Genomic DNA, 25,497 nt, shown 5'->3' on the forward strand with positions numbered 1-25,497 from the left:
TTGAATGGTGTCATAACAAGAAAGTTGCACTCAACATCAGTAAGACAAAGGAGTTGATTGTGGACTTCAGGAAGGGGCAGTCGAGGGAACACCATTTCTCATCAGGGGATCAACAGTGTCAACATCTCTGATGATGATCTATCCTAGGCACAACATATTGATATCTTTACAAAGAAGGTATAACGGTGGTAATATATCATTTGGAGTTTAAGACTTGAGATGTCACCAAAGACCCTCGCAAGTTTCTACAGGTGTACCACGGACAGCATTCTAACTAGTGGTATCACCAATCTGATATGGAGGGGCCACTGCACAGTATCAGAAAACTGTACACTCAACCAGCTCCATCATAAGCACTAGCCCCCTCAGCCCTGAGGTCACCTACAATAGGCTGCATCCATCATTAAGAACTCCCATCACCCAGGACATGCACTCTACTCATTGCTACCATCAAGGAGGAGGCACAGAAGCCTGAAGACACAGACTTACTGTTTCAGCAGCAGCTTCTTCTCCTCTGCTATCAGATTTCTGAATGGACAATGAACCCATGGACATGACCTCAATTTAAAATGTTTGCTCTCTTTTTGCATGACTTAATTTAGTTTTTTTAATATATATTTCTTGTCATTTATAGATTCCAAAATTATGATGTATTTAAATGTACTGCTGCCATGAAACAACAGATTTCATGACATACACCAGTGATATTAAACTAGATTCCAATTCTGAACCTGAAAGTTAACCTTTCAGGGATCTTGCACGAGGGCTCCCAAGCCCCTTTGCACCTCTGATTTCTGAATTTCATCCCTATTTCAAAAACAGCCTATGCCTTTAATCATTCTACCAAACAGCATGACCATTCTCATTCTCATTGTCCATTCTCCCGATTTAAGTGCTTCTGCAGACTCCTTGCTTCCTCACCACTACTTGCCACTCCACCCATCATTGTGTCATCTGCCATTCTGGCTGCAATGGCATCAATTCAGTCATTCAAATAATCTTCATTTGATGTGGAAAAACCCCTGCAGAACAGCACTAGTCACTAGTACCCAGTTGGAAAGGCTCTCTTTATTCCCATTCTTTGCCTCCTGCTAGTCAACCTTCTATCCATGCAAGTATCTTTTTTCTGTAATACATGTTCTTATCTTGCTTAGCAGCCTAATGTGCAGAGCCTTGTCAAAGGCCTTCTGAAAATCCTAGGAAACCCCCACAATCAAGAATAAAAGTTATCAACTCTTATCCAAGATGTTAATTTCTAGTTTTTCTTATCCATTTACTTTCATACTCCGAGTAAACTATGCAAATATAATTTCCTTCCTGAAAGGTCATATTCATGCCAGAAAGCAATCCTGCATTCGCTGTCAATGACACAATTTAAACTTTTTGTCAGTTCTCTCAAACAGCTTTGTCCATATGCCCAGATATCAGATTTCTATTTTGTTGTACCAGATGGCTGAATCATGCAATTAGTTGTTTACTTTTTGCCACTACACTCCCAATACAAATTCCTAAAGAAGCGAATATAATCATATGTATGAAAGTATCATTTTCACAAGTTTCACTTTAAATTGGAAAAGCTTTTGCTATGTTATTTATGCTTAAGTGACACATTCCTTTGCATCTGAAATCATAAGTTATAGTTTTGAGCTTCCTTGAGAACTTGGATGCAAAAATCAAAGCTACATGAGTCACAACCTCTTGTCTTGCCAAACTATGAACATATCTCATTAATATGATATTCTACTAATGAGTTGATTTAAAAGGCCTTACTTCGGTTGAGATAAGCATCCTGGCGCTATCATATTTTGAGTTTCTTCATTACTTTGGACAGCTGTTAGGTCCACCATGTTAACCTTTACATCACTGGTGAGCCCCGGAAACCTGGGCAGCATGTGAAGAATCTTCTCAACTAGAGTATCGCCATGATGCGCAACAGCACCTGTGCAGAAACAAGGTGTTTCTTGGTTACATGAACAAACTTTGATTATGAGACGAAAGGTGAAGTATCAGAACTGCTCTCTGGTGCTCCTGTTCTAAAAATGCAGAAACTGTAACAGGCTAGGCCATCAACAAATTGAGGAACACGTGGACCAAATCTCAAAACTTACGAAGTCTGATGATGTCACAGGGTCTAATAAAAATCTCCAGATTCCTTATTGTTGAGGAACAGTATACAATAAATCCACAATCTAAATTTCATTAAACATGAACTTAGATGTCTCGGTGCTTCAGTATATGAAAACAAGTTATGACTTAGAGTCCTAAATTAGTTTTCTAACCTACATTTAAAGTTTCCTCTCCAACAGAGATAGCTTCTAGTTGGCTTAAGGAAAAGAAATGGCGATTTAATAGGCAGCCAGAAACAGTGAGCCTGCCCAAACAGGCCCTGCTTGAAGGGGAGGAGATAGAAGCACTTATTGCAGGGTTGGGGAAGCAACAGGCTGGAGTCTGTGAGGGGCAAGATATCCGAAGGAAATGAGATTGGCGATTTTCTCTGAGAAGGTGTCTCATTGTTGACAATCTGCCTCTGCAGTGTAGAGGTCAGACTGCCAAACCACAACATCCTGCTTGAGAACACACACTGTTCAGGTTATAAACAGTTCACATGAACAGAATCCTGCTATAATGAGGGATAACCTGTATCACAAACATCAAGAGTCAAAAGTGAGGATGAAGGCAAAAGTGATAGAAAAATTCAACATCAAATCATCAAAGGGGATGGAGGGGAATGTAATCGAGACACCTGCCAAAGACTCATCATCAGGAATCAAAGGGGGAAATGAAAAGGGATCATAAAAATACTGCAAAGGATGCAACCGGGAGAGCAATTTCAAAATAAATTAAGGAGTAAGATCCAGAGGACTATTCAAATTTAAGAGCTGTTGGAAATACTAATTTAATTTTTTTAACATTGGAACACAAGTCAGTAAAAAACAATAAACCAAATCCCTGCAAAACCATACCTCGAGTCTGTTTTATCCCCCCTAGTTCAGTCCCTTCCTACCTATATCCATGACACTTCACACGCTCTGGATCCTTTCAATGATTTCAAGTCCCCTGGTCCCCATCATCTTATTTTTACTATGGATTTCCAGTCTCTACACACCTCCATCCCCCACCAGGAAGGCCTCAAAGCTCTCCGTTTCGTTCTGGACACCAGACCCAACCAGTTCTGCTCCACCACCACTCTCCTCTGTCTAGCAGAACTTGTCCTCACTCTTAATAATTTCTCCTTTGGCTCCTCCCACTTCCTTCAAACAAAAGGGGTAGGCACGGGCACTTGTTTGGGTCCTAGCTATGCCTGCCTGTTTGTCAGCTCCTTGGAACAGTCTATGCTCCAAGCCTACACTGGTGACAATCCCGTACTTTTCCTACACTACATCACCGAATGCATTGGTGCTGCTTCCTGCACCCATGCTGAACTCATCAACTTCATCCACTTTGCCTCTAACTTCCACCCTGCCCTCAAACTTACCTTGTCCATTTCCAACACCCCATTCCCCTATATCGATCACACTGTATCTATTTCTGGAGACAGCTTATCCACCAATGTCTATTATAAACCCATGAACACTCTCAGCTACCTGGACTATACCTCGTCCCACACTGTTACTTGTAAAAATGCCATCCCCACCACATCAGTTCTCAGAATGAGCCTTTTCATTCTAGAATGAAGATGTCCTCCTTTTTCAAAGGAAGTGGCTTCCCTTCCTCCACCATCAACACTGCCCTCAACCACATTTCTTCCATTCCATGCACGTCTGCTCTTACCCCATCCTCTCGCCACCCTACCAGGGATAGGGTTCCTCTTGTCCTCACCTCCCACCCCACCGGCCTCCGCATCCAGCACATAATTCTCCAAAACTTCTGCTACCTCCAATGGGATCCGACCAACCTCCCCTCCACTTTCTGCAGGGATTGCTCCCTACACAACTCCCTTGTCCATTCGTCCCTCCCCATTGATCACCCTCCTAGCACTTATCCTTACAAGCAGAACAAGTGCTACACATGCCCCTACACCTCCTCCCTCACTACTATTCAATCCCTCCTAGTAAGGCGACACTTCACCTTTGTGTCTGGTGGAATTATATATATTGTGTTCGTTGCTCCTGATATGGTATATTGGTAAGACCCAACATAGACTAGGAGACCACTTCGCTGAGCACCTATGCTCTGTCTGCCAGAAAAAGCAGGATATCCTATGGCCTTCCATTTTAATTCCTCTTCCCATAGGTCCATCCATGGCCTCCTCCTCTGTAGTGATGAGGTGACACTTAGGTTGGAGGAACACCACCTTATATTCCAACTGGGTAGCTTCAAACCCGATGGCAGGAACATCGGTTTCTCAAACTTCCGGTAATGCCACTTCCCTCTCTCACCTTATCTCCTTGCCCACCCATCACCTCCCTCTGGTGCTCCTTCCCCCTTTTCTTTCTTCCACGGGCTTCTGTCTCTTTCACCAATCAACTTCCCTACTCTTTGCTTCATCCCTCCCCCTCCAGGTTTCACCTATCACTTTGTGTTTCTTCCTCCTCTCCTCCCACCTTTTAAATCTACTCCTCAGCTTTTTTCTCCAGTTCTGCCTGCTGAAGGGTTTTGACCCAAAACGTCGACTGTACTCATTTCCTAGATGATGCCTGGCCTGCTGAATTCCTCTAGCATTTTGTGTCTGTTGCTCCGATATCCAGCATCTGGAGATTTTCTCCTGTTTGAAACCAAATCCCTGGATCTGGCATCAGAAAGTGGAATACAAGCAACCACCCAGAAATTTTGAGGGTGAGAAAGTGACAGCGTGAGAGAGTGAAAGAAATCAGTACTGGTCAGAAAACAGTGTTAGGAAAATCAAGGGGACTAAAGGTCAGTAAATGCCCAGGACCTGGAACTCTACATCCCAGAGAGGAATTAAGTAAAAAATTAATATTGATCAATGTGCCTAATAATAGTCATGCCTGAAAATACTAGAGTCTATTGCTATCTGCAACACGGTGACAGGATCAGCCAAAGAAGGGTTTACATAAGGAAGATTATACTTGATAAAATTACTTGAATTTTTTGACAATGTAACTAGTTTAGTGCATGGGTAAGAACCTATGGAGTCATTGTTCTTGGACTTTCAGAAAACGTTTGACAAGATCCCACTTAAAATTATTGTATAAAAATGAAATCACTTGGAATTCCAGTAATGTTCTATCATGGATAGAGAACTGGTCAGCGGATAGGGAAAAAAAAAAGAGTAGGAATAAACAAGTTATTTTTCAAGTGGCAGACAGTGAGCAACAATGTAGTCCAAGGTTCAGTGCTTGCGACCCACAAGATCTATTAATCCAGATGAAGCTAATGTACCATCGCCATGCTTGTCAGAATATTTTGGGCAGAAGTATAAGCAGTAAGGATGATGAAGAGGTCTTCCAGAAGGACTTAGACTAGGGGTTCCCAACCTTTTTATGCCATAGACTCTCACCATTGACTGAGGGGTCCTTGGACCCCAGGTTGGGGAACTCCTGATTTAGACACTTTGACAAAATAGAACAATGTTAATAAATGTGAGGTTACTTACCACCTTGATGTTAAAAATACAAGGTCAGATGCTCTGAATGGTGAGAGATTAGGAAAATGCAAGGTTTGGCCAGATATGAGTGCCCTTTTGCCATAGACAGTTAAAAATACAAATTAAATGTTTACTTTCATAGCAGGAGGATTTGAGTAGAGGTGTACCACAATTTTACAAGGTTTAGTGGGAGCACACCTTGTGTGCAAATTTGTTTTCCATAACTGAGAAAGATTTTCTTGCTATGGAGTACAGCAAAGATTCACCAGAGCGATTCCTAGAAGAGACTTTGGGACATTTGAGTGTGTATTCATTGATGTTCAGAGGAATGAGTGGGGATCTCACAGAAACTTTTAGAACACCAACAGGACTGGACAGATTAGATCCCAAAAAGATAAATGAGATGTTTGAAGTCAGAGCATACCTGGTAAGTGATTTAAGACTGAGACCAAGAGATATTTCTACACCAAAGAAAGATAAATCACAGGAATTCTCTAACACAAAGGCTTTTGAGGCTAAAATCTTTATGTTCAAGTAGGAGCAAGATACATTTGTTTTGGCTAAATATTACCAAATCTCACACAAGGTGATGTGGCAGAAGTTTCATCCAAGTTGATAGTGCACCCTGGTATATGATTTCTGTATACCTTACATTAATATTCTTAAGTCTACAGAAACAAGCAAAGCAACAGCATGCACCATGATGATAAATAGCAAGACCATAATTGGTAAATAATACCAAATAAATACTATTCAAAATGCTGAAAAATAAGAGATTATTGTTCCTTCACACTGAATTAAAGTAATATATTAGCCCAATTATCATTGTCATAAATTACATTCTATTTGATATATGCAACTACACTTATCTGAGAATGTAAAATATGCAAAAAGTTTAAAATAGCTACATGTTATAGTTAGCATTAGCTTCCAATTAGATGCATTAATGAATAAGCCAAAATATGACATAGTGAGGAAACCGGTACTGTAGATGAAGAAAAGTATGTTTTACCTGAAAGATCAAGTGTTCGATCTATAAAGACAATAGATGCTTTATGTTGAGCGTTTTTTCTTCTCTGTTTTGCCGGTGGATAATTAGCAAGTTCTCCTGCAATTAATCTACTGGTAGGGCCAACTGCAAAACATTCCTCTTTGAGCTGTACCAGCTCAAATATAGAGTTCAAGGATGAAACTAATGACTTGATTTGAATTTGAAGTTCAAAAGGCAAAGAATGATAATCGACGTCATTCAGGCTTCCAAATTTCTTTTTATCGGGCCGGGTGTTGTTGAGCAATTTCAGGTCTTGAGGCACAAAAGAGAAAAATGATGAATAGGGTGTAGTGATGAACAGGTGGGGAGCAAGGGGAGCGATTAATATAGGCAGGTGCATGACCTCCCCTGTATAGTTCATATTACCCATCCACTGACACAATAACTCCCCGAATTGCTCGAAGACCAGCTCCTGCTCGAGTTCGGCAGTCACATTATTGGCAAGCAAGTGGACAGAGTGGCTGACTGCGGTGATCACCACACAGTACTGGAAGGAGCTTAGGGTGACAATATCACGGATGACATCAGCTGTGCGCCCCTTTAACACAGTGCTCACCACGAAAACCGCTTTGGCTTGCTCCGGGGATCCAGCTTCGAAGGAGCTGAATTCTTTAACGTTGAGGGCGCCGGCCTGGAGCAATTTACTTATGCCGCCGACCCAGTGTAAGCTCTCAGCGCACCCCGAGTCTATGAACACCACCGCCCTTTTAACCTTATCGCACACCTTCTCCCATACGTTATGGGCAACCCCCACAAATTTCGACCCCAAACCAGGTCCATCACTCATGCTTTCTGGGTCCGAAAACCACTAGAGGCAACTTGACATACAGCAAAGCACCGTCAGCCAAAGATGACGCAGAATAGAACTGGACGCAAATTGATGATGACTTGGGATTTCGCGACTTAGGTGGCACGCGCATATGCATTCTGTTTATTTCGCGGGACTGTATCAAGTTCAAATTTATTGTTGTAGGCGAACGTCATACAGGGTATAAATGTCATGAAAATTAGCTTTTGCAGCAGTAGCCTAGTACATTACAAACTGAGTTAAAATAAACTTAAATTATGCCCCATTTATACCTGTGCAAAATAAATAGCAAAATACTTAACGCAAGTGCAAGATTGAGTGAGAGGGAAAGTCTTAGAGGTAGAGTTAAGGTTTGTTGAGGTTGTCTTGGGGTGTTTGCGGGAAATAAATTCGTTATTTGGCCATACAAGTCTGCAGTGGTAAAGCAGTCAAAGCTCTGAATTCAAAAGCCAGCAAATTGTGATGCAGATTTATAAATGTCTGGAGTACAGCATTCATTTCTGTCCTCCCCATTTTAAGAATGTAGGGGCTACAGAGATGGTGCCAAAGAAGCATAGCTGGTGCTGCCTGCATTAGGGGGTGGCTGAGTGGAGCTAAATCTCTACTAAAGGAGGTGTAAGGCACTCTTTCCCACTGCTAGCCTGCTGGTCACCCTTGGGCAAGGTGTAGCGGCTGCCTACCCCCCCCCCCCCCCCAATCAAGGTCACACAAAGCCATGGTAGTGGGTGGTGGATGATCATACGAGCAGCTGGTGCATATCGCAAGTCCTGGGTATGCGACCACTGACGCCAGGCATTCAATCTCTGAAGTGTATTGACAATGGCTGGGATTAACTGTCTTGTAAAGGCACTGACCAGAAGAAGGCAATGGCAAACAGTTTCTGTAGAAAAAATTTGCCAAGAACAATTATGGTCATGGAAAGATCACAATTGCCCACCTCATACAACATGGCACATGACGAACGAAGCGTGGATTAGAAGATATAGTATAAAGAGAGGATGGTCAAACTAGGGGAGTCTGAGGGGAGACCTAAGAAATTTATAAAATTAATGAGAGGTACAGATTGAATAGATAGCTGGTATCCTTCTCCCCAAGGCAGAAATGTCTAATACTAGAGGGCCTGCATTGAAGACGGGGAGAAAAGTTTGAAGGAGATGAGTGGGGCAAGTTTTATGCACAGAGAATGATGGGTGCTCAGAATGCACTGCCATGGCACTCTACTGGTAGAAGCAGATATGATAGAGGCATTTAAAAGGTTCCTATATAGACACATGAATATACAGGCAATGGAGAGATATGCAATGGCATAAACTAAATTTAAGCTGTCAATAGATTAGTTAGTTTGGTACAACATTCTGGGCCAAAGAGTCTGACTCTATACTGTACTGTTCTGTGTTGTATGTATATCAATAAGTAGGGTTCTTGAGATTTAAAAAGTTCATATTGACTGTTAATGTTAAAACAAATTATCTTGACTGTTACTATGTTCTATATACATAAGGCCATTCAAGTCTATGCAGTGTTCTCCAGCTCACAAACCTTGTAATAACATTGGCCACAGATTGCATTCATTTCACACATCAAAGTTGTACAAAACTAAGTACATTAATAGAATGACAGTAGACCAGTGGCCCAATGTAAGTAATGCTGAAAATTTATTTTCGCTAATCTATCGGAGACCTCAGTATTACTAGACAAGCATGATCAAGTATTAGCAATCTGATTTTCCGATTTCATTGAAAAAACACCAACAGTGACACTATACCCTTCCTTGAGATCTTGCCATGCAACTCTTAACTATGTAAAAAAAAACAAGATCAGTGATAGCCAATTAGAGCCTCAGACTTGTTCCATTACTTAAGGGCAGCATGGTAGTGTGGTGGTTAGGACAGTATCAGAGAGCTGGATTCAATTCCTGCCACTGTCTGTAAGAGTTTGTAGGTTCTCCCTGTGACCACATGGTTTTGCCCAGGTTCTCCAGTTTCTTCCCATGGTCCAAAGACATGCTGTTTAGTAGGTCAACTGCTGATCGTAAATGGTCCCATGACTACGCTAGGGCTAATTCGGGGAGGGGGGAAGGTTTGCAGGGTGGCACAGCCCAAACGGGCAGAAGGGCCTATTCCATGTTGTATCTCAATAAAATTAAGTGAATAAAATTATGGTTCACTGAATTTTGAACTCATAAATCACAGGACAGAATTAGGGTATTTAATTCTGCAGCACCCTCTCCAATGCCAGCACAGTCTTCATTAGGTATGAGACCCAAAACTGCTTCCAGATTTCAAATATGGTCTGGCCAACACCTTATAAAGCTTCAGTATCATATTCTTCCTTTTATATTCTAGTCCTCTCAAAATGAATCTGACATTGCATTTACCTTCTTTACTACTGACTCAACCAGCAAGTTTATTTTTAGGGAATCCTGCACTAGGACATCCGAGTCCCTTTGCGCCTCCAATTTCTGAATTTGCTTCCCGTTGATAGAATAGTCTACGCCTTTATTCATTATACCAAAGTGCACAAGACCTCCCTATGCTGTACTTCTTTCCTCTCTCCTAATCTGTCCAAGTCCTCCTTAAGACTCCCTGCTGCTTCAACACTAACTGCCCCTCCACACATCTTTGTATCATCCACAAACCTGATCACAAAGCCATTACTTACATCATCCAGATCATTAACATGTTACTGTATAGTAGCAGACCCAACACCAACCCCTGCAGAACACCACTAGTCACCAGCAGTAAATCAAAACAGGTCCTCTTTATTCCCATACTAGGCCTTCTACCAGTCAGCCAATCCTCTGTCCATGTTGGTGTGAACTACATATACCTGTCTGGACACGCCCCCCTGCTGACTGCTCCTGTGGCTCCTCCCACAGACCCCTGTGTAAAGGCGATTGAGGCCTGAGCCCGGCCTCTCAGTCTCCAGGATGTAGTAAGGTGGTCACTCACTGCTCGTTCCTTCTTCCAGTCAATAAAAGCCGATATCTCACCTCTACATCTCAGAGTGAGTTATTGATGGTGCATCAGTTGGTATCTTCCTAAATCATGGGCTCGTATTTCGTTTAGCAGCCTCATGTGTAGGACCTTGACAAGGACCTTCTGAAAATCCAAGGAAGCAATATCCACTGATCTTCCTTTGTCTATCCTGCCTGTTACTTCCTCAAAGAATTCCAACAAATTTATCAGACAAGATTTCCCCTTTTGGAAACCACGCTGACTTCAGCCTATTTTACCATGTGCCTCCAAGTATTCCAAAACCTCATCTTTAATAAAGGACTCTAACATCTTGCCAATCATTGAAGTCAGCATAACTGGCCTATTTTTTCCTGTCTTTTGCCCCCATTCCTTCTTATGAAGTGTAGACACATTAGCGATTTTCCAGTCCTTTATAGATTCTAGTGATTCTTCAAAGATCACTACTATTGCCTCTACAATCTCTTCAGCTACGCTTTCAGAGCCAGCACAATGCAGCTGGCTCAGGTAACTATTTCAGATCTTTCAGCTTCCCAAGCACCACCTCCTTAGTAACAGCCACCACCCTCATTTCTACCTGATTCTCTTGAATTTCTAGCATACAACTGGTGTTTTCCACAGTGATGAACGATATAAAATACAGTCTGTCTGCCATTTCTTCTCCCGTTACTGCCTCTGGCATCATTTTCCAGCAGTCTGACGTCCATTTTTGCTTCCCTTTTACTCATATATCTAAGAGAAAGCTTTGGTATCCTCTTTTATATTATTGAGTGGCTTACTATCAAATTTCATCTTTCCTCTCAGTTTTTTTCATTGCCTTCTGTTGATTTTAAAAGCTTCCTAACCTTCAAGCTGCCCACTAATCTTGCTATATTGTATGCCCTCTCTTTGGCTTTTATGCTATTTTTGATTTCCCTTGTTAATCACAATTGCCTTACCCTCCCTTTAGGATGCTTTGTCTTCTTTGGGGAGAAAAGATCTTGCATCTTCCAAATTACTTCAAGAATTTCCAGCTATTGCTGTTCCACCATCATCCCCGAGAGTCCCTCTCCAGTCAACTTTGGCCAGCTCCTCTCTCATGCCTCTGTAGTTACCTTTATTCAACTGTGATACTGATACATCTGATTTTAGCATCCCCTTTCAAACTACAGGGTGAATTCTTAAGCTCCGTCATCAAATCTGGGTCATTATCCAACACTCCTTTCAGAATTGCATTTTCCCTAGTAGGCTCAACCACAAGCTGCTTTAAAAAGCTATCTCATAGGCATTCTACAAATTCTTTCTCCTGGGATCCAGCTCTAAAACAACTTTCCCATTCTACCAGCATATTGAAATCCTCCCCCCACCTCATGACCATCGTAAGATTGCCCTTTTTACATGCCATCATGATATCCCATTGTAATTTGTATCCCACACCCTAGCTACCATTCAGAGGCCGGTATATAACCCTCACTGGGGTCACTAGAGTTTCTTATCTCTACCAACAAGGATTCAACATCTTCTGATCCTATGTCACTTATAAGGATTTGATTTCAATTTTTAGCAACAGAGACACCCCACCCCACCCTTGCTTACCTGCCTGTACTTTCAATACAATGTTTATCCTTGGATGTTAAACTCCCAGCTGTGATTGCCTTTCAGTGATAACTCTGTGATGGCCACAAAATCATATCTGCCAATTTCTATCTGCCTTTTACCTTATTTTGTATCCTGCTTGCATTAAAATTCAGTCCTGTATTCACTACTTCTTTCCTAAGTTGTCTCCATGTTGACTTAAGTTACATTCTTATCCTTTTCTAAATATTTTTGTTTTATGCTTTAAATAAAAAGACGGGCCATTAGGTCTAGGGGATGTAGTACTCTTGCTTATGATAGAGATTGTTTTAAGTTCCTCTATCACCATCCTCATAATCCCTCTATTTAATGACACTTGGTTAATTAGCAAGAGATGGTGCATTCTTCTTGTAGACCTCTTCCTCCTCACTCCATACTATCAGCAGGAAAGCGCCAGGACTACATCCCCAGCATTATACTTCTATTTGCACCCAGTAGGTTTCGCTGGGTAAGCTACATCACTTGGATCCCCAACACAAGAACCCTGAAGCAAACAGACCATTTCAAAGTCCACCATGGCAATGGATTATCAAATGGATAACAAAAGAATCAAGTACATTCTTAAAGGCTCCTGGAAAATAAAACTTTAACATCCGCAACAATGGGCATTCCTCACCCATGAAGACACAAAATAAAGGGCTACTGGAGTTGGAATTGGGAATTTTGAGTTAATTTTTAACAGAAGTTTATGATAAATGGAGTGCAGCCACTTTGAAAATATCCATCGCCACCTTCCCCAGACATTTTGCACCGATGGATCCTACCCCTAGCCTCATCAATCATCCTAGAAGTCAGAGAACTGAAGAGAAGCAATTAGTCCGACTAAGAAAATAAAAGGGCAGGCACATCAATGACTGCAGATGCTGGGAATCTGGAGCAACGCACAAAATGCTGGAGGAACTTTGGCAGCATCTATGAAGGGAAATGGATGCTTGGAGGTCATCAGGACTCGCCTTTATCAGAAAGATGCAACGCATTTATGGTTCGAACATTAGGATGCTGCACGGAGCGAAATCAATACTATCTCCACCTCTGACAAACCCTCCTACTCCTCCCCCCGACGCCAGCATCCTCTTCCGGGTCAGAGGGCGCCGTGCCGATGTTGCGTTTCCTCTGTTAAAGGTCAGTTTAGAAGAGAATCTGCGAGTTTGAGGAGGAGGGAGAGAAGCCCGGAGGCGGCGGCACGGTAATGTCAGCAGAGGCGGAGAACACGACAAAGGAGGCGGCCGCGGGCAATACGGCGCCCGGCGAAGACGAGGAACATTGGCTGTATGGAGGTAGGAGAAGCGAAGTGTGCGCTCCGGGCCTGCTCATCTCTGGCGATTAGCAAGGCGGCAGAATGAATAAAGGTTAACCCGGCTTGGCCTTGCCTGATCCGGGCCTCTTCCACACACCCGATGTGTCGGTGTTCTTGGGGCTGACCGTGCACCAAATTCTCTCCATTTGATCCTTTTAACCGATAGCTTTTCTTATTGCAGATGAAAACGACCCAAATAAACAGGAGGAGGAAGCGGCCGTTGACAGGTGAGCTGTTTTCCTTGTTCTCAACAAGGTCCAGGGGCCTGCGGCCGGTTGTTTTTCCGCTTTCAGCGTGTTTCTAATTGAGGTGTTTAATTTTTACAATGTGAGAAGGTAATTTTTTAATGAGATGATGTCATCTTTCCAGAGAGATTCTCTGTGGTGAAAATCAGCCTTTGGGAAAAGGCCGATTGCGAGCTTTCATTGGTTCAAAGGTATTTAAAAGAGATCTTGGTGTTGGATCTCAAAATTGATAACCAAGTGGCATCTGCTCAAGATTACAAAATGTACAATCTACAAACATAACCTGCAGGAAATAAAATCAGTATTAAATTCAGATGCCGCAGGGACTTCAAATCCCATGTGAGCCAAAATACTAGATTGTGAGCTGTGTATGTACATAAACCGGTGCTAGAGATCTGGGGGGCCCTTTGGAGTGCATTGAAGCTTAATTGAATTGGTATCTGAGTCCTTGTCCCATAATGACTAGTCAATCGAACCAGCAGAAGAGCCTAAATTTGTAAAGTTTCTGTAGCCAACAGTATACAATTGCAAGAACAATATTGCTGCCAATTTAAACAATGTAATCGTAACTTACTCCAAAGCTGATTTCAAGCAGACATTTTCTTCAGTTGTGCTTTGCTTCCCGGATTCAAACCAGGTTGCTGTATGCATTTTGTACTGCTGGAATCAGCTCGTTTTCCCATTGTTGCTTTCTGTCACTTAAAGGGAGCTTAGCTGATGACATGGCATTGACTGAATAGAGGAATTGTCTGGCTTGGATCTGTTTAGGAAGCATTGATCCATAAGTGTAATTGAGGCATATTCATCCAGAAGACAGGGTAATAGCAGACGGAGTACTCTGGAGGTCGGTGACCAGTGGTCTTTCTCATGATACATACTGGGAAGCTACTCTGTGATTTTTGTTTTATATATAAATGACTTGGATGAGGAAGTGGAAAGGTGGATTAGTAAGTTTGCAAATGATGTGAAGGTTGGTATTGCTGTGGATAGTGCAGAGGGTTGTTGCAGGTTATAGTGGGACATTGTTGGGATGCAGGGGCTGGGTTGAGAAATGGCATATGTGCCGGCAAAGAAGACTTTAGTCAGGGTCAATCCATAAAAAGCTGCGTGGTCTGATGATGTACCTGGTTGGCTGCTGATGGACTGTGCTGCCTAGTTAATGGGTTTTAACAGATATCTTCAACAACATCTGGAACACTCCACTGCCCTCTCTGGCTTCAAGGTGGCCGTCATCATCCAAGTGCCCAAGAGGGTGATAGTAACCTGCCTCAACGACTACTGACCAGTGGCATGAGCTCAACAATAATGAAGTGCTTTGAGCAGCTGGTTGTGAATCATATTCAATCCCATCTTCCTGTTATATTTCAGTTCACATAACACACAAATCTCTCCACTGATGAAGCCGTAGCTTCTGCACTCCGTACCATCCAGTCCCACGTGGAGTTTGGTGCCTCATGTGCCAGGAAACTGTCCTTGCTGGTTTTTAACACCTCTCTGTAACTGGATCCTGGACTTGACTGTAAGGCCACAGTCAGTCCCTGTTGGCAGAAATATCTGTAGCTCCATCAAGCTGAGCAATGGAGCTCCCCAAGGGCACTGCTAAAGAATGATTGCACTGCTAGATCCGGTTCAAATAGAATCATCAAGTGCGCTGGTGATACAACGGCAATGAGACAGCGTACAGAGGAGAGGAAGAGCAGCTGTTGTGTGACAATGACAACTCGAGTCTGAACATGAACCAGACCAAAGAGATGACTGTGGAATTACTGCTGAGCACATCTCGCTGGATGTACACGACTCCTCAGTGATGCATTAGGAGCTCCGAGTTTCTGAGAGTGCACATAACGGACGATCTCACCAGGTCCCCTTGACCTCCATCAGGCAGGAGGTACTGTAGTATTAGGACAAGTACTGCTAGAATGGGAAACAGCATTTTCCCCAGACCATAAGACTACTGAACTTCCTGCCACCATCCAGGTCTCATCACCCGTGAAGCAGTCATTGCATCATGCTGTTTACTTTTTACCTTGTATCATAAATGCACCTTATTATTTGCTAACTTACTAGTGGTAATATCACATTAGGTGATATGTGTGTGAGTTATATGTACTATATTGTGCACTTTAGTCCAAAGGAATGTTTCATTTGGTGTATACATATGTACAGTTGAATGACAATAAACTGAACTTGAACTTGTACCATACTCATTTGATATCCACTTTCACTCGCTCAAATTCCTTCTTTTGTCTTTGAGTTTTCCCTGTGCAGATGACCCGATGACCCCTGTGTTACAGCACCTTTACAGAATTCACAAAGTCTTGATTACCAAAGTTCAAAGTAAATTTTATTATCGGAGTACATATATGTCACCACATACAACCCTGAGATTCTTTTTCCTGTGGGCATACTCAGCAAGCCTAGAGATAGTAACTATAAGAGGATCAGTGAAAGATAGAGTGCAGAAGACAACAAACTGCAAATATGCAAAATATAAGTAAATAGCGATCAATCAAGGGAGCATGAAGTAATAAGATAAAGAGTCCTTGAAGTGATATAATTGGTTATTAGAACATTTCAATGGAGGTGAGTATAGTGATCCCCTTTTGTTCAAGAGCCTGATGGTTGGGGGGTAGTAACTGTTCTGGAAGCTGGTGGCGCGAGTTCTGAGGCTCTTGTACCTTCTACCTGATGGCAGCAGTGAGAAAAGAGCATGGCCTGGGTGGTGAGGATCTCTGTATGATGGATACTGCTTTCCTACGACAGGGTTTCGTATAGATGTGCTCAATGGTTGGAAGAGCTTTACCCGTGATGTACTGGGCCTAATCCACTACCTTTTGTAGGATTTTCTGTTCGAAGGCATTGATGTTTCCATACCAGGCTGTGATGTAGCCAGTCAATACACTCTTCATTGCACGTGTCTCAAAGTTTGTCAAATTATTTAATGTCATGCCAAATCTCCACAGATTCCTAAGGAAGTAGAGGTGCTTTCGTGCTTTCTTCACAGTTGCATGTGCATGCTAGGTCCAGGACTAGTCCTCTGAAATAGTAACACCCAGGAATTTAAATTTGCTAACCTGAATATTATCAAAAAATTTTCGATGCAAAATACGTTCTTATGAAATTTGTGTGTGTGAAGAGGGGAGGTAAAAATATATTTTTGAACTCTTGTTTCTTGATGCATGTTCAGATAAATTGTGTGTCCTTTATGGAAAATCACTATATGAATCACTTTCTAGGAAGACAAGCCAGCCTGCCCCAATGCAGTCGTAACATGGCTGCTGTCTTTATAAAATGCCCTGTGATTTTCTTAATCCCAATCGCCAAGCACTTGTCATGGGTCCTTTTCAGCTCTCCCAATTTCCTGTTTAAATTTGTTCTTGCTTCTTTTATATTCCTCAAAGGCCCTGTCTGATTTCAGCTTGCTATACCTTACCCATGGCTTCCTTTTTCTTTTTGAATAAATTTACATCATCCCTATTTATTCTTCCAACAGGAACATGTTGGTCTTTAACCTTCTGACATTTAAGCAATTCCCAATAGCAGCCACTTCCTGTCTACTTTCCCCATTTCCTGCCTTATACTGTTGTAATTAGCCTTCTTCCAATTCATCACTTTCCCTCAAGGTATTGTCTTATCTTTATCTGTAACTGTCTGAAAATTTAGAGTTAGGATTACTGTTCCCAGAATGTTCCCCCACTGAAATTCCAATCATCTGGTCCAGCTCATTTTCCAATACAAAGTCTTATATGACCCCTTGGTTAAATTTTCTACTTACTTTTTTCAAAAAGCCATACTGGATGTGTCTATAACAATTTCTGCCTCCTATAAGACCATAAGATATAGGAGCAAAAGTAGGCCATTCAGTCCACGGAGTGTGCTCTGCCATTCAATCATCGGCTGATCCAATTCTTCCAGTAATCTCTGCCTCCCCCCCCCCCCACCCCCATACCTCTTGTTGCCCTGCTAATCAAGAACCTATCTATCTCTGCCTTAAATACACCCAATGACTTGGCTTCCACAGCCACTCGTGGCATCAAATTCCACAGATTTACCACCCTCTGACTAAAGTAATTTCTCCGCATCTAATTTCTAGATGGACATCCTTCTAACCTGAAGTCGTGCCCTCTTGTCCTAGATTCCCCTACCATGGGAAATAACTTTGCCATATCTAATCTGTTCAGTCCTTTTAACATTCGGAATGTTTCTATGAGATCCCCTCTCATTCTCCTGAACTCCAGGGAATACAGCCCAAGAGCTGCCAGATGTCAGCACATCCTTTCTTTAAAAAAGGAGTGGAAAACTGCACACAGCACTCCCAAGTGTGGTCTCACAAATGCCCTATAAAACCTCAACATCACACCCCTGTACTTGTATTGTATACCTCAAGAAACGAATGTCATCATTGCATTTGCCTTCTTCACTACCGACTCAACCTTTAGGAGAATCCTGCACAAGGACTCCCAAGTCCCTTTGCACCTCTACTTTTCAATTCTCTCCCCATCTAAATAATAGTCTGCCCATTTATTTCCTCCACCAAAGTCCATGACCATACACTTTTCAACATTGTATTTCATTTACCACTTCTTTGCCATTCCCCTAAACTATCCAAGTCTCTCTGCAGGCTCTCTGTTTCCTCAACACTACGTGCTCTTCCACCTACTGTATATTCTGGAATATAAGCCGACCCCCCCCCCCCCCCCCCCCATTTTCAAGGTTAGAAAAGTGCCTTTGTATGAGCCAACCTCTTTTGTAGAGGTTTTTGATTTAACCAGGAAAGATCACAAGATCTCACATGCCGGTACTCAGCTTTGCTGTATCCGGAACTAGGAAATTTTGTGAACCAGTACCTGCTAAGAAAACAGGCCTACACATAGTAGAGTGTTATAAGCGAATTCTTAATAAATAAATCAGGGAGGGAAATTTTGGATTAGGTCTCCAATAATAAACAATCCTCTGAAATGTAACCCTTATGTAACCATTTAGCGCCCATCATAATCTCATTAAAACCTAACACAGGGTGGCGGGATCAGTATGTCTACTCAGTATTGATTTGTGACTGCCATGTACAAAAGATTAAAACAAATGCGATATGATGCTGGCTTCAAGCTGAAGGTTGTTGATTTTGCTAAAGGAACGAATAATTCTGCAGCTGCTAAGAAGTTTAGTGTAAACGAGAAACAAGTGAGAAAGTGGAGAAAGGCAGAGGACACACTGAGGGAAATGCCAAAGACGAAATGTGCAAACTGTTGGAAAACATGCCAGTGACCAGAACTGGAAGAAAAGGTTTTAGAGTGGGTGAATCACCAGCGATCGTCCAGATACATTGTTACCAGCGAAATGATTCAAGTTCAAGCATTGACATGGGCCGAAAAACAACGTGAGGTCAGGGGAAATTTCCAAGCTACGCGAAGTTGGTGCACCTGATTTATGAATAGACGTGATCTTGTGTTGAGACAAAAAACAAAGATTGCTCAGAAAATTCCCGCGGGGTACTGTTGTTTACATCCAAGAACGCTGCTGGATGGACGAAACTGGTTGCTTGAAGTGGGTTAAAGAGGTGTGGCGTCGATGTCCCGAAAGTTTCGGGAAGGAAAAGTTGCTACTTGTCTGGGACATGTTCAAAGCGCACTTGTCAGCTGAGACAAAAGCAGCATTGAACACTGAAAATACGGACATTGCAGTCATCCCCGGTGGTTTGATCTCCGTGCTCCAGCCACTAGATGTGAGTTTAAACAAATCGTTTAAAGAATTCATGCACCGACAGTGGAACAAATTTGACTCAAAAACAGCCAATAAATACAACCTGTCTTCCGTGTATTCATTTTTCCAAAGTTGGCACCCTCTGTATAAACTGACCCCCTAATTTTAGGACCAAAATTTAGGGCCAGATTCTCGGCTTATACACTGGAATTTATGGTATCTTTGTATCATCAGCAAATTTAGCCACAAATCTATTAATACCGTAGTCCAAATCATTGACATATATCATAAAAAGCAGTGTTCCCAAAAGCAGTACCCTGTGGAACTCCACTGGTAACTGGCAGCCAGCCAGAATAGGATCCCTTTATTCTAACTCTGTTTTCTGCTGATCAGCCAATGTTCCACCCACGCTAGTAACTTCCCTGTAATTCCATGGGCTCTTATCTTGCTAAGCAGCCTCATGTTCAGCACCTTGTTAAAGGCCTTCTGAAAATCCAAGTACACCACATCTACTGCATCTGCTTTGTCTACCCTGCTTGAAATTTCCTCAAAAAAATTGCAGGTTAGTCAGGCAGAATTCTCCTTTCAGGAAACCATGCAAGCTTTGGCCTATCTTGTCATGTGCCTCCAGGTACTCTGTAATCTCATCCCTAACAATTGATTTCAACAACTTCCCAGCTACTGATTTCAGGCAAATAGGCTTTCTCTAAACCTCTGAGCTTCTACTCACCGACATTACTGTTGCCTGTGATTCTTAATCACTATATTTGGTCAAGAGAAGAACAATGATCAGGATGCCTTTTCAATTTTTGTGTTTGCTTGAACTAGCAGATGGGACTTTCCATAAAATGACACCCCCTCCCCATGCTGCTTTGAAATAGCAATGTAAATAAACTTCCCAAGTTGATGTTGAATGTACAACCTTCATTTATTTATTTCTTTTTTTGGGATGTGAGGTTCCCTGGCAACGCCATCATTTATTGTCCTTGTGAAAATTATGATGAGTCGCCTTGCTGAACCATTCTGTTTGCTCTAGTGAAGCTACAACTACCATGCTGATGTGTCAGGAATTTCAGAAGCAGACCCAGCGGCAATAAGCAATGACAGTGACTTTCCATGTTTGAATATGTGCAGCTTCCAATGGAATGTGCAAGGGGATGATGTCCCCATGTGTTTGTTTCCCTTGGTGGTAGAGGCTACAGATTTTGGAAGGGTTGGCAGAGAGTCCTCGATGAGTAACATGAGCAGACATTGTAGAGGATATTGATGAGCAGTTAATCAAGTTGGCATCTTTGTCCTGATGTGATCTAGTAGAGAGTGTTGCCTCATGGATAAACCAGTTGGATAGAAAATTTGTAGGAGCGGTCCCAGAATTTTGTTTAGGCAAGATTAAAACCTATAGAGGTGATTTTTTTGAGTTTTGTGAATACCGTGATTTTATATTATTTATTTGAAGCGAGGTATTCCAAAATACATTATTAAAAACCTAATTATAAGATCAAGCATAAAGTTTTGCAGCCCTCAAGTTGTGTGATTAATATTTTTGAGTGTGCAACATGACGGTCAGGAGGTAATTAGTTTAAAATTACATATTCCCCTAGTGATGGCACGTTCAGTTGAAGCCTATGTTCTCCTAAAAATATGTAAATAGCATAATTCTATTTAGAAATATTTTACCAATTTTCTGTGTACCAAATATTTGGTTTCTAAAACTTGGTTAGATGTTATTTTGGCTTTGTTTTAAAGATTGCTTTTTAATCTGAAACATACTATTTGTTTAGCACTGAAGCACCAGCTCCAGCTGCTACTGTAGAAGAAACGAGAGGGAATGGTGTAGTGAAAATGGTAAGTTTCAAATGCACTTTTTTGAAATAACAACTATTGAATTAGGTCAAATAAATTAGACAAATAAACATTGTGACTTTAAGGGGAGGAAAAGTTCAATGAATGTGGTTTTAAATTAGAAATGTGATTAACTTTAAGGTGTCTTTTTAAATGAGAAGCTAATGTACTTATCCTGCCTTTTTTGAACTATTTTTTGAACAATTTGGTGGGGCTCTTTTTTTTGTCTATCACTTAGTTGCTCTCAATTTGATACAAATTTCACAGAACAGGATTGAGGTGAATGTTCTTTAAAATAAATTTTTAAGTTAAACAGTACAACTTAGCTGTATGTTAGAAATGAGCTTCCATGAAGAATATTAACTTGGTTTATCTTTCTGTAAATGTTGAGGGAGGGAGGGTCCATGCCAACCATCAATCACCATTTACACTTGTAATACAGTACATTAATCCCATTCACCCTACATGAACAGGCGCTGGTGTAATAGACCCAAGATGCAGATCGTGCAAGGAACCTTTTCCCCCTCCACATTCAGATTCTACCATTTACCTATATCAGGGACAATTTGTACTGGCCAATTAACTACACATATTTGGGATATGAAAGGAAACAAATTAGACAAATAAATATTATGATATTAAGTGAGGAAAAGATTGAACTATGTGGGTTAGTTTGGGAATTTGTTGGCTAATAGCCCTTATAACAATTTGTATTTCATTGAGTTAATGGGTCTTGATCACATTCATGTATTGATTCTAGTACTTGCACAGCCAGTATCCTCAAAATCAGAAACAAATTGGCAAATAGACCATGTACGTTCTGTAAGTTAGTAGATTTATAATATAATTGGAAAAGGGAACTTTGTGTCTTAGTTACTAATTGTTCAGAGTAGTTATTAGATTAAGAAGTCTGTATTCAATGTTATGGAAGCAGATCTATAGAATTGCAAGCTGGTCATTCAGTGTTTTATGGCTGAAGCTTTAAAGCTGAACTGCAAAACATGAGAGTGTTTGCTTCCAACATAGAGTTACAGTGGGAGAATAGATGTTTCAATAGAATAGGTTTGGTGTTCAGTTTAGTTATAGAAAATAATCATGTTTTCATTCTTTAGAATCCTACAGCTGAGGGGGAGGATGAAAGTGACAGTGATAGTGATGACGATGATGATGATGTTCAAGTTACAATTGGTGACATAAAAACTGGAGCACCTCAGTACACGTAAGTTCCCAACCTTTGTGAAACTTGAGATAAAATTGTTGGTTAGATTTACTTAGGTTTTCACTGTTTGATATTTTGAAGTGTTATTCCAATCAGTGTATGTATACAGATATATCTCCTACTGGAAATGGCACGGCTGAGGGACAACACTGCTCATGGTTGCACAAGAACAGTTGCTGGTGTGATAGACCCAATTGTGCAAGGAATTCACTGAAACCATCCAACACATAATAGCAGGGTGCAAGATGCAGGCAGGGACAGCACACACTGAATGGCACAACCAAATTGCAGGAATTGAGTACAGGAACATCTGCCACTGAGGATGGATTGGACATTCTCAAATCCAAATGGGGAACACTGGAGAAGGTGGTGGAGAATGACAGAACTTGCAAATACAAACTGATAAGCAGGTATTGGCCAGCCAACCAGACATAGTGATACTGGACAAGGAACAGAAGAAAGCAATAGTGATGGATGTGGCAATCCCAAATGACAGTAACACCAAGAAGAAAGAATAAGTGAAGCTGGAGAAATACTGGGGATTGAAAGAGCAGATAGACAGGATGTAGAAGGTTAAAGTCAGAGTAGTCCCAATGGTGATAGGAGCACTTGGAGCTGTGATACCTGGAATGGGAAGGTGGGTCTAGTTAATCCCGGGAACAACATCTAATATGCTGGCCCAGAAGAGTGCACTACAAGGAACAGCAAGGATACTGCGCTGAATCCCCAAGCTCCCAAGCCTTTGGTAGAGGCTCCGGGATTGAGGGAAAACGACGCATATACACCACTTGTGTTGATGATGTTCTCCTTGAACTGTTATAATTTTTGTGTTAGTATTCTCACATTGATTCTTCCAGTTTGTTTTAGGGTGTTCCCATGACTTTGCTGCTCTTGTACTTCAGTTGTGGTAATGGTGTTGAGATGATTATTCCTTTAATTAATAGACAGGATATCAATAATTCTGGCAAAGGTATTGACCATCTTTAATTGCTTTCATATAAGAGTTAATAAGATTGCAATGTTTGTGGACGTGCATGTATACCAGATTGGTTAAAGAGGATTGATTCCCATAGAACAGTACAGCACCTGAACGGTCACTTCAGCCTACCATGTCTGCATCAACCATGATCCCAATGGTAATGATCCCATCTGACTGCATGTGGTCCATATCATTGTGTTTGTTTTCTGTTCAAAATATGTCTTAATGCCTCTTAATGCTATCATATCTGTTTCTCCCACCTCTCTCAGCTGCATGTTTCAGGCAGGTGCATTACTGAGTTTAAAAAAAAAATGCAAATCTCCTGTAAATTTTCCCCAACTCAGCCTAAATCTATGTCCTCTAGTATTTCACATTTTCATTATAGGTGGTGGAAAAAGAAGCTATCTAATGCACCATAATTTCAACATAATTTTCATCTCACATAATTATATATTATTCAGATAGGTCACTCCCTTAGTCTCCAACACTTCAAAGAAAACAGTTCAAGTTCGTTCAGTCTCTTTTTGCCTAATACATTGCACTCCACTCCAGACAGCTTACTGGTGAAGCTTTTCTGCATGCTTTGCAAAGCTTGCATATCCTTCCTGCCATGTGCAGTTTGGTTGCCATACTAAGTTTTGTAAGGTTGCAACATAACTTAAAACTTAACACTCAATGCACTGACTGATAAATACAGTCATTCCATATTTGTAAATTTGTGGATGACACTAAGATTTGAGGGTGTAGTGGACAGCAAGGAGGACTATCAAAGCTTGCAGTGGAACCTGGACCAGCTAGAAAAATTGGCTGAATATTCGCAATTTGAATTTAATGCAAGCAAGTATGAGGTTTTGCATTTTGGGAGGACAACCCAGGGTAGGTCCAACAGAGTGAATGGTAGGGCTTTCAGGAGTGCATTAGAACAAAGTGGTCTAGGAGAGAATACAAGTCCAGTTAAAGTACCATCAGAGGTAAACGGAGATGTTGGTCTTCATGGATTAGAGTACAGGAATTGGGATGTTCTGTTGAAGTTGTTAGTGAGGCCTAATTTGGAGTATTGTGCGCAGCTTTGGTCACCTACCTGCAGGACAGATGTAAATAAGGTTGGAAGGTGCAGAGAAAATTTAGGATACTGCTGAGATTAGAGGATCTGAGCTTTAAGGAAAGATTCAGTAGGTTAGGGCTTTACTTTAGAACATAGTAGATTGAGGGGAGACTTGGTAGTGGTATACAAAGTTATGAGGGGTATAGATAGAGTATGTAAATGCAAGCAGGCTTTTTTCACTGTAGAAGTTGGGTGGGCCTAAAACTAGAGGTGATGGGTTAAGGATGAAAGGTGAAAAGTTTGAGGGGAACATGAGGGAAAGTTTCTTCGCTCAGAGGGTGATGAAAATGGGAATGAGCTGCCAACGCAGGTGGTGGATGCGACTTTGCTTTCACTGTTTAAGAGAGTTTTAAATAGGTGTATGGATGGGAGGCGTTTGGAGGGCTATACTGCACTTGCAGGTGGATGTGACAAGACAGTATAACTGAGTTGGCATGGCTTAGACAGGCTGAATAGTCTGTTTCTGTTCTGTAATTTTCTGTGACTCTATATGCTACCTTTATCACACTCTGTATTGTGTTGGCACTTGTGGGGAGCAGTGGAATGAATCCCAGATTCCCTTGTACATTAGTGTTCTTAAAGGTCTTGCCATTAACTGTATTATTTACTCTTTCATTTGATCTTCCAATAAAATCGCTTTGCATTCATCCACATTAACCTCCATTTGCCATTTCTCCACCCACCCCTCCAATTTTCCAAACTAACTATATCCTGCTTCCTCCATCACTAGTATCATCATTCACTTCACGACTGGTCACAGACCTGCAGTCAGAAAAAAACACTCATCCCTCATCAGTCATTTATGCCACATCTTCAAATAAAAATCAAATTTGTAAAACAGGCTTCCCCAAAATAAAGTTACACTGTTTATCACTAAAACCCCCACTTTTCCTAATGTGAATAAATCCAGGCTCATCCTTACTTCTGGTGTAAGGTTTACTGGCCTATAATTTGCTGCATTATCCCTTTTACTTAAGGAACAATATCAGCTATTCTGTGGCTGAAAAGGATACAAAGATCTTTGTCAAGGCGCCAGTAATTGTCTCCTCTTGCTTCCTTCAATATCCCAGGATAGATTCTACCAGGCTCTGGAATCTAATCCTTAATATTTTTC

At 41.5% G+C, this 25,497-nt stretch overlaps 2 protein-coding genes across 5 annotated transcripts in view; one reads left to right on the forward strand and one right to left on the reverse strand.

The window, feature by feature from the left end:
- The window catches only part of scfd2 (sec1 family domain containing 2), a 251,514-nt gene extending 244,049 nt beyond the window's left edge, over positions 1-7,465 (reverse strand). For both annotated transcript variants that reach the window (XM_059989196.1, XM_059989197.1), the window contains exons 1-2: positions 6,561-7,465; positions 1,771-1,939 (exon numbers count right to left, since the gene is read on the reverse strand). In XM_059989196.1, coding sequence (XP_059845179.1) covers positions 1,771-1,939; positions 6,561-7,386 — 995 coding nt within the window. In that variant the 5' untranslated portion in view covers positions 7,387-7,465. The remainder of the gene's footprint in view (positions 1-1,770; positions 1,940-6,560) is intronic.
- A 5,618-nt stretch (positions 7,466-13,083) lies between these two features.
- The window catches only part of fip1l1a (FIP1 like 1a (S. cerevisiae)), an 81,184-nt gene continuing 68,770 nt past the window's right edge, over positions 13,084-25,497 (forward strand). For 2 of the 3 annotated variants that reach the window (XM_059989204.1, XM_059989205.1), the window contains exons 1-4: positions 13,085-13,273; positions 13,475-13,520; positions 21,020-21,083; positions 22,193-22,299. In XM_059989204.1, coding sequence (XP_059845187.1) covers positions 13,186-13,273; positions 13,475-13,520; positions 21,020-21,083; positions 22,193-22,299 — 305 coding nt within the window. In that variant the 5' untranslated portion in view covers positions 13,085-13,185. Of the gene's footprint in view, positions 13,274-13,474; positions 13,521-21,019; positions 21,084-22,192; positions 22,300-25,497 lie in introns of all 3 variants that reach the window. The other variant, XM_059989206.1, reaches the window with a different exon arrangement.

This window comes from Hypanus sabinus, chromosome 14, assembly GCF_030144855.1.
Source record: "Hypanus sabinus isolate sHypSab1 chromosome 14, sHypSab1.hap1, whole genome shotgun sequence".
NCBI lineage: Eukaryota > Metazoa > Chordata > Chondrichthyes > Myliobatiformes > Dasyatidae > Hypanus > Hypanus sabinus.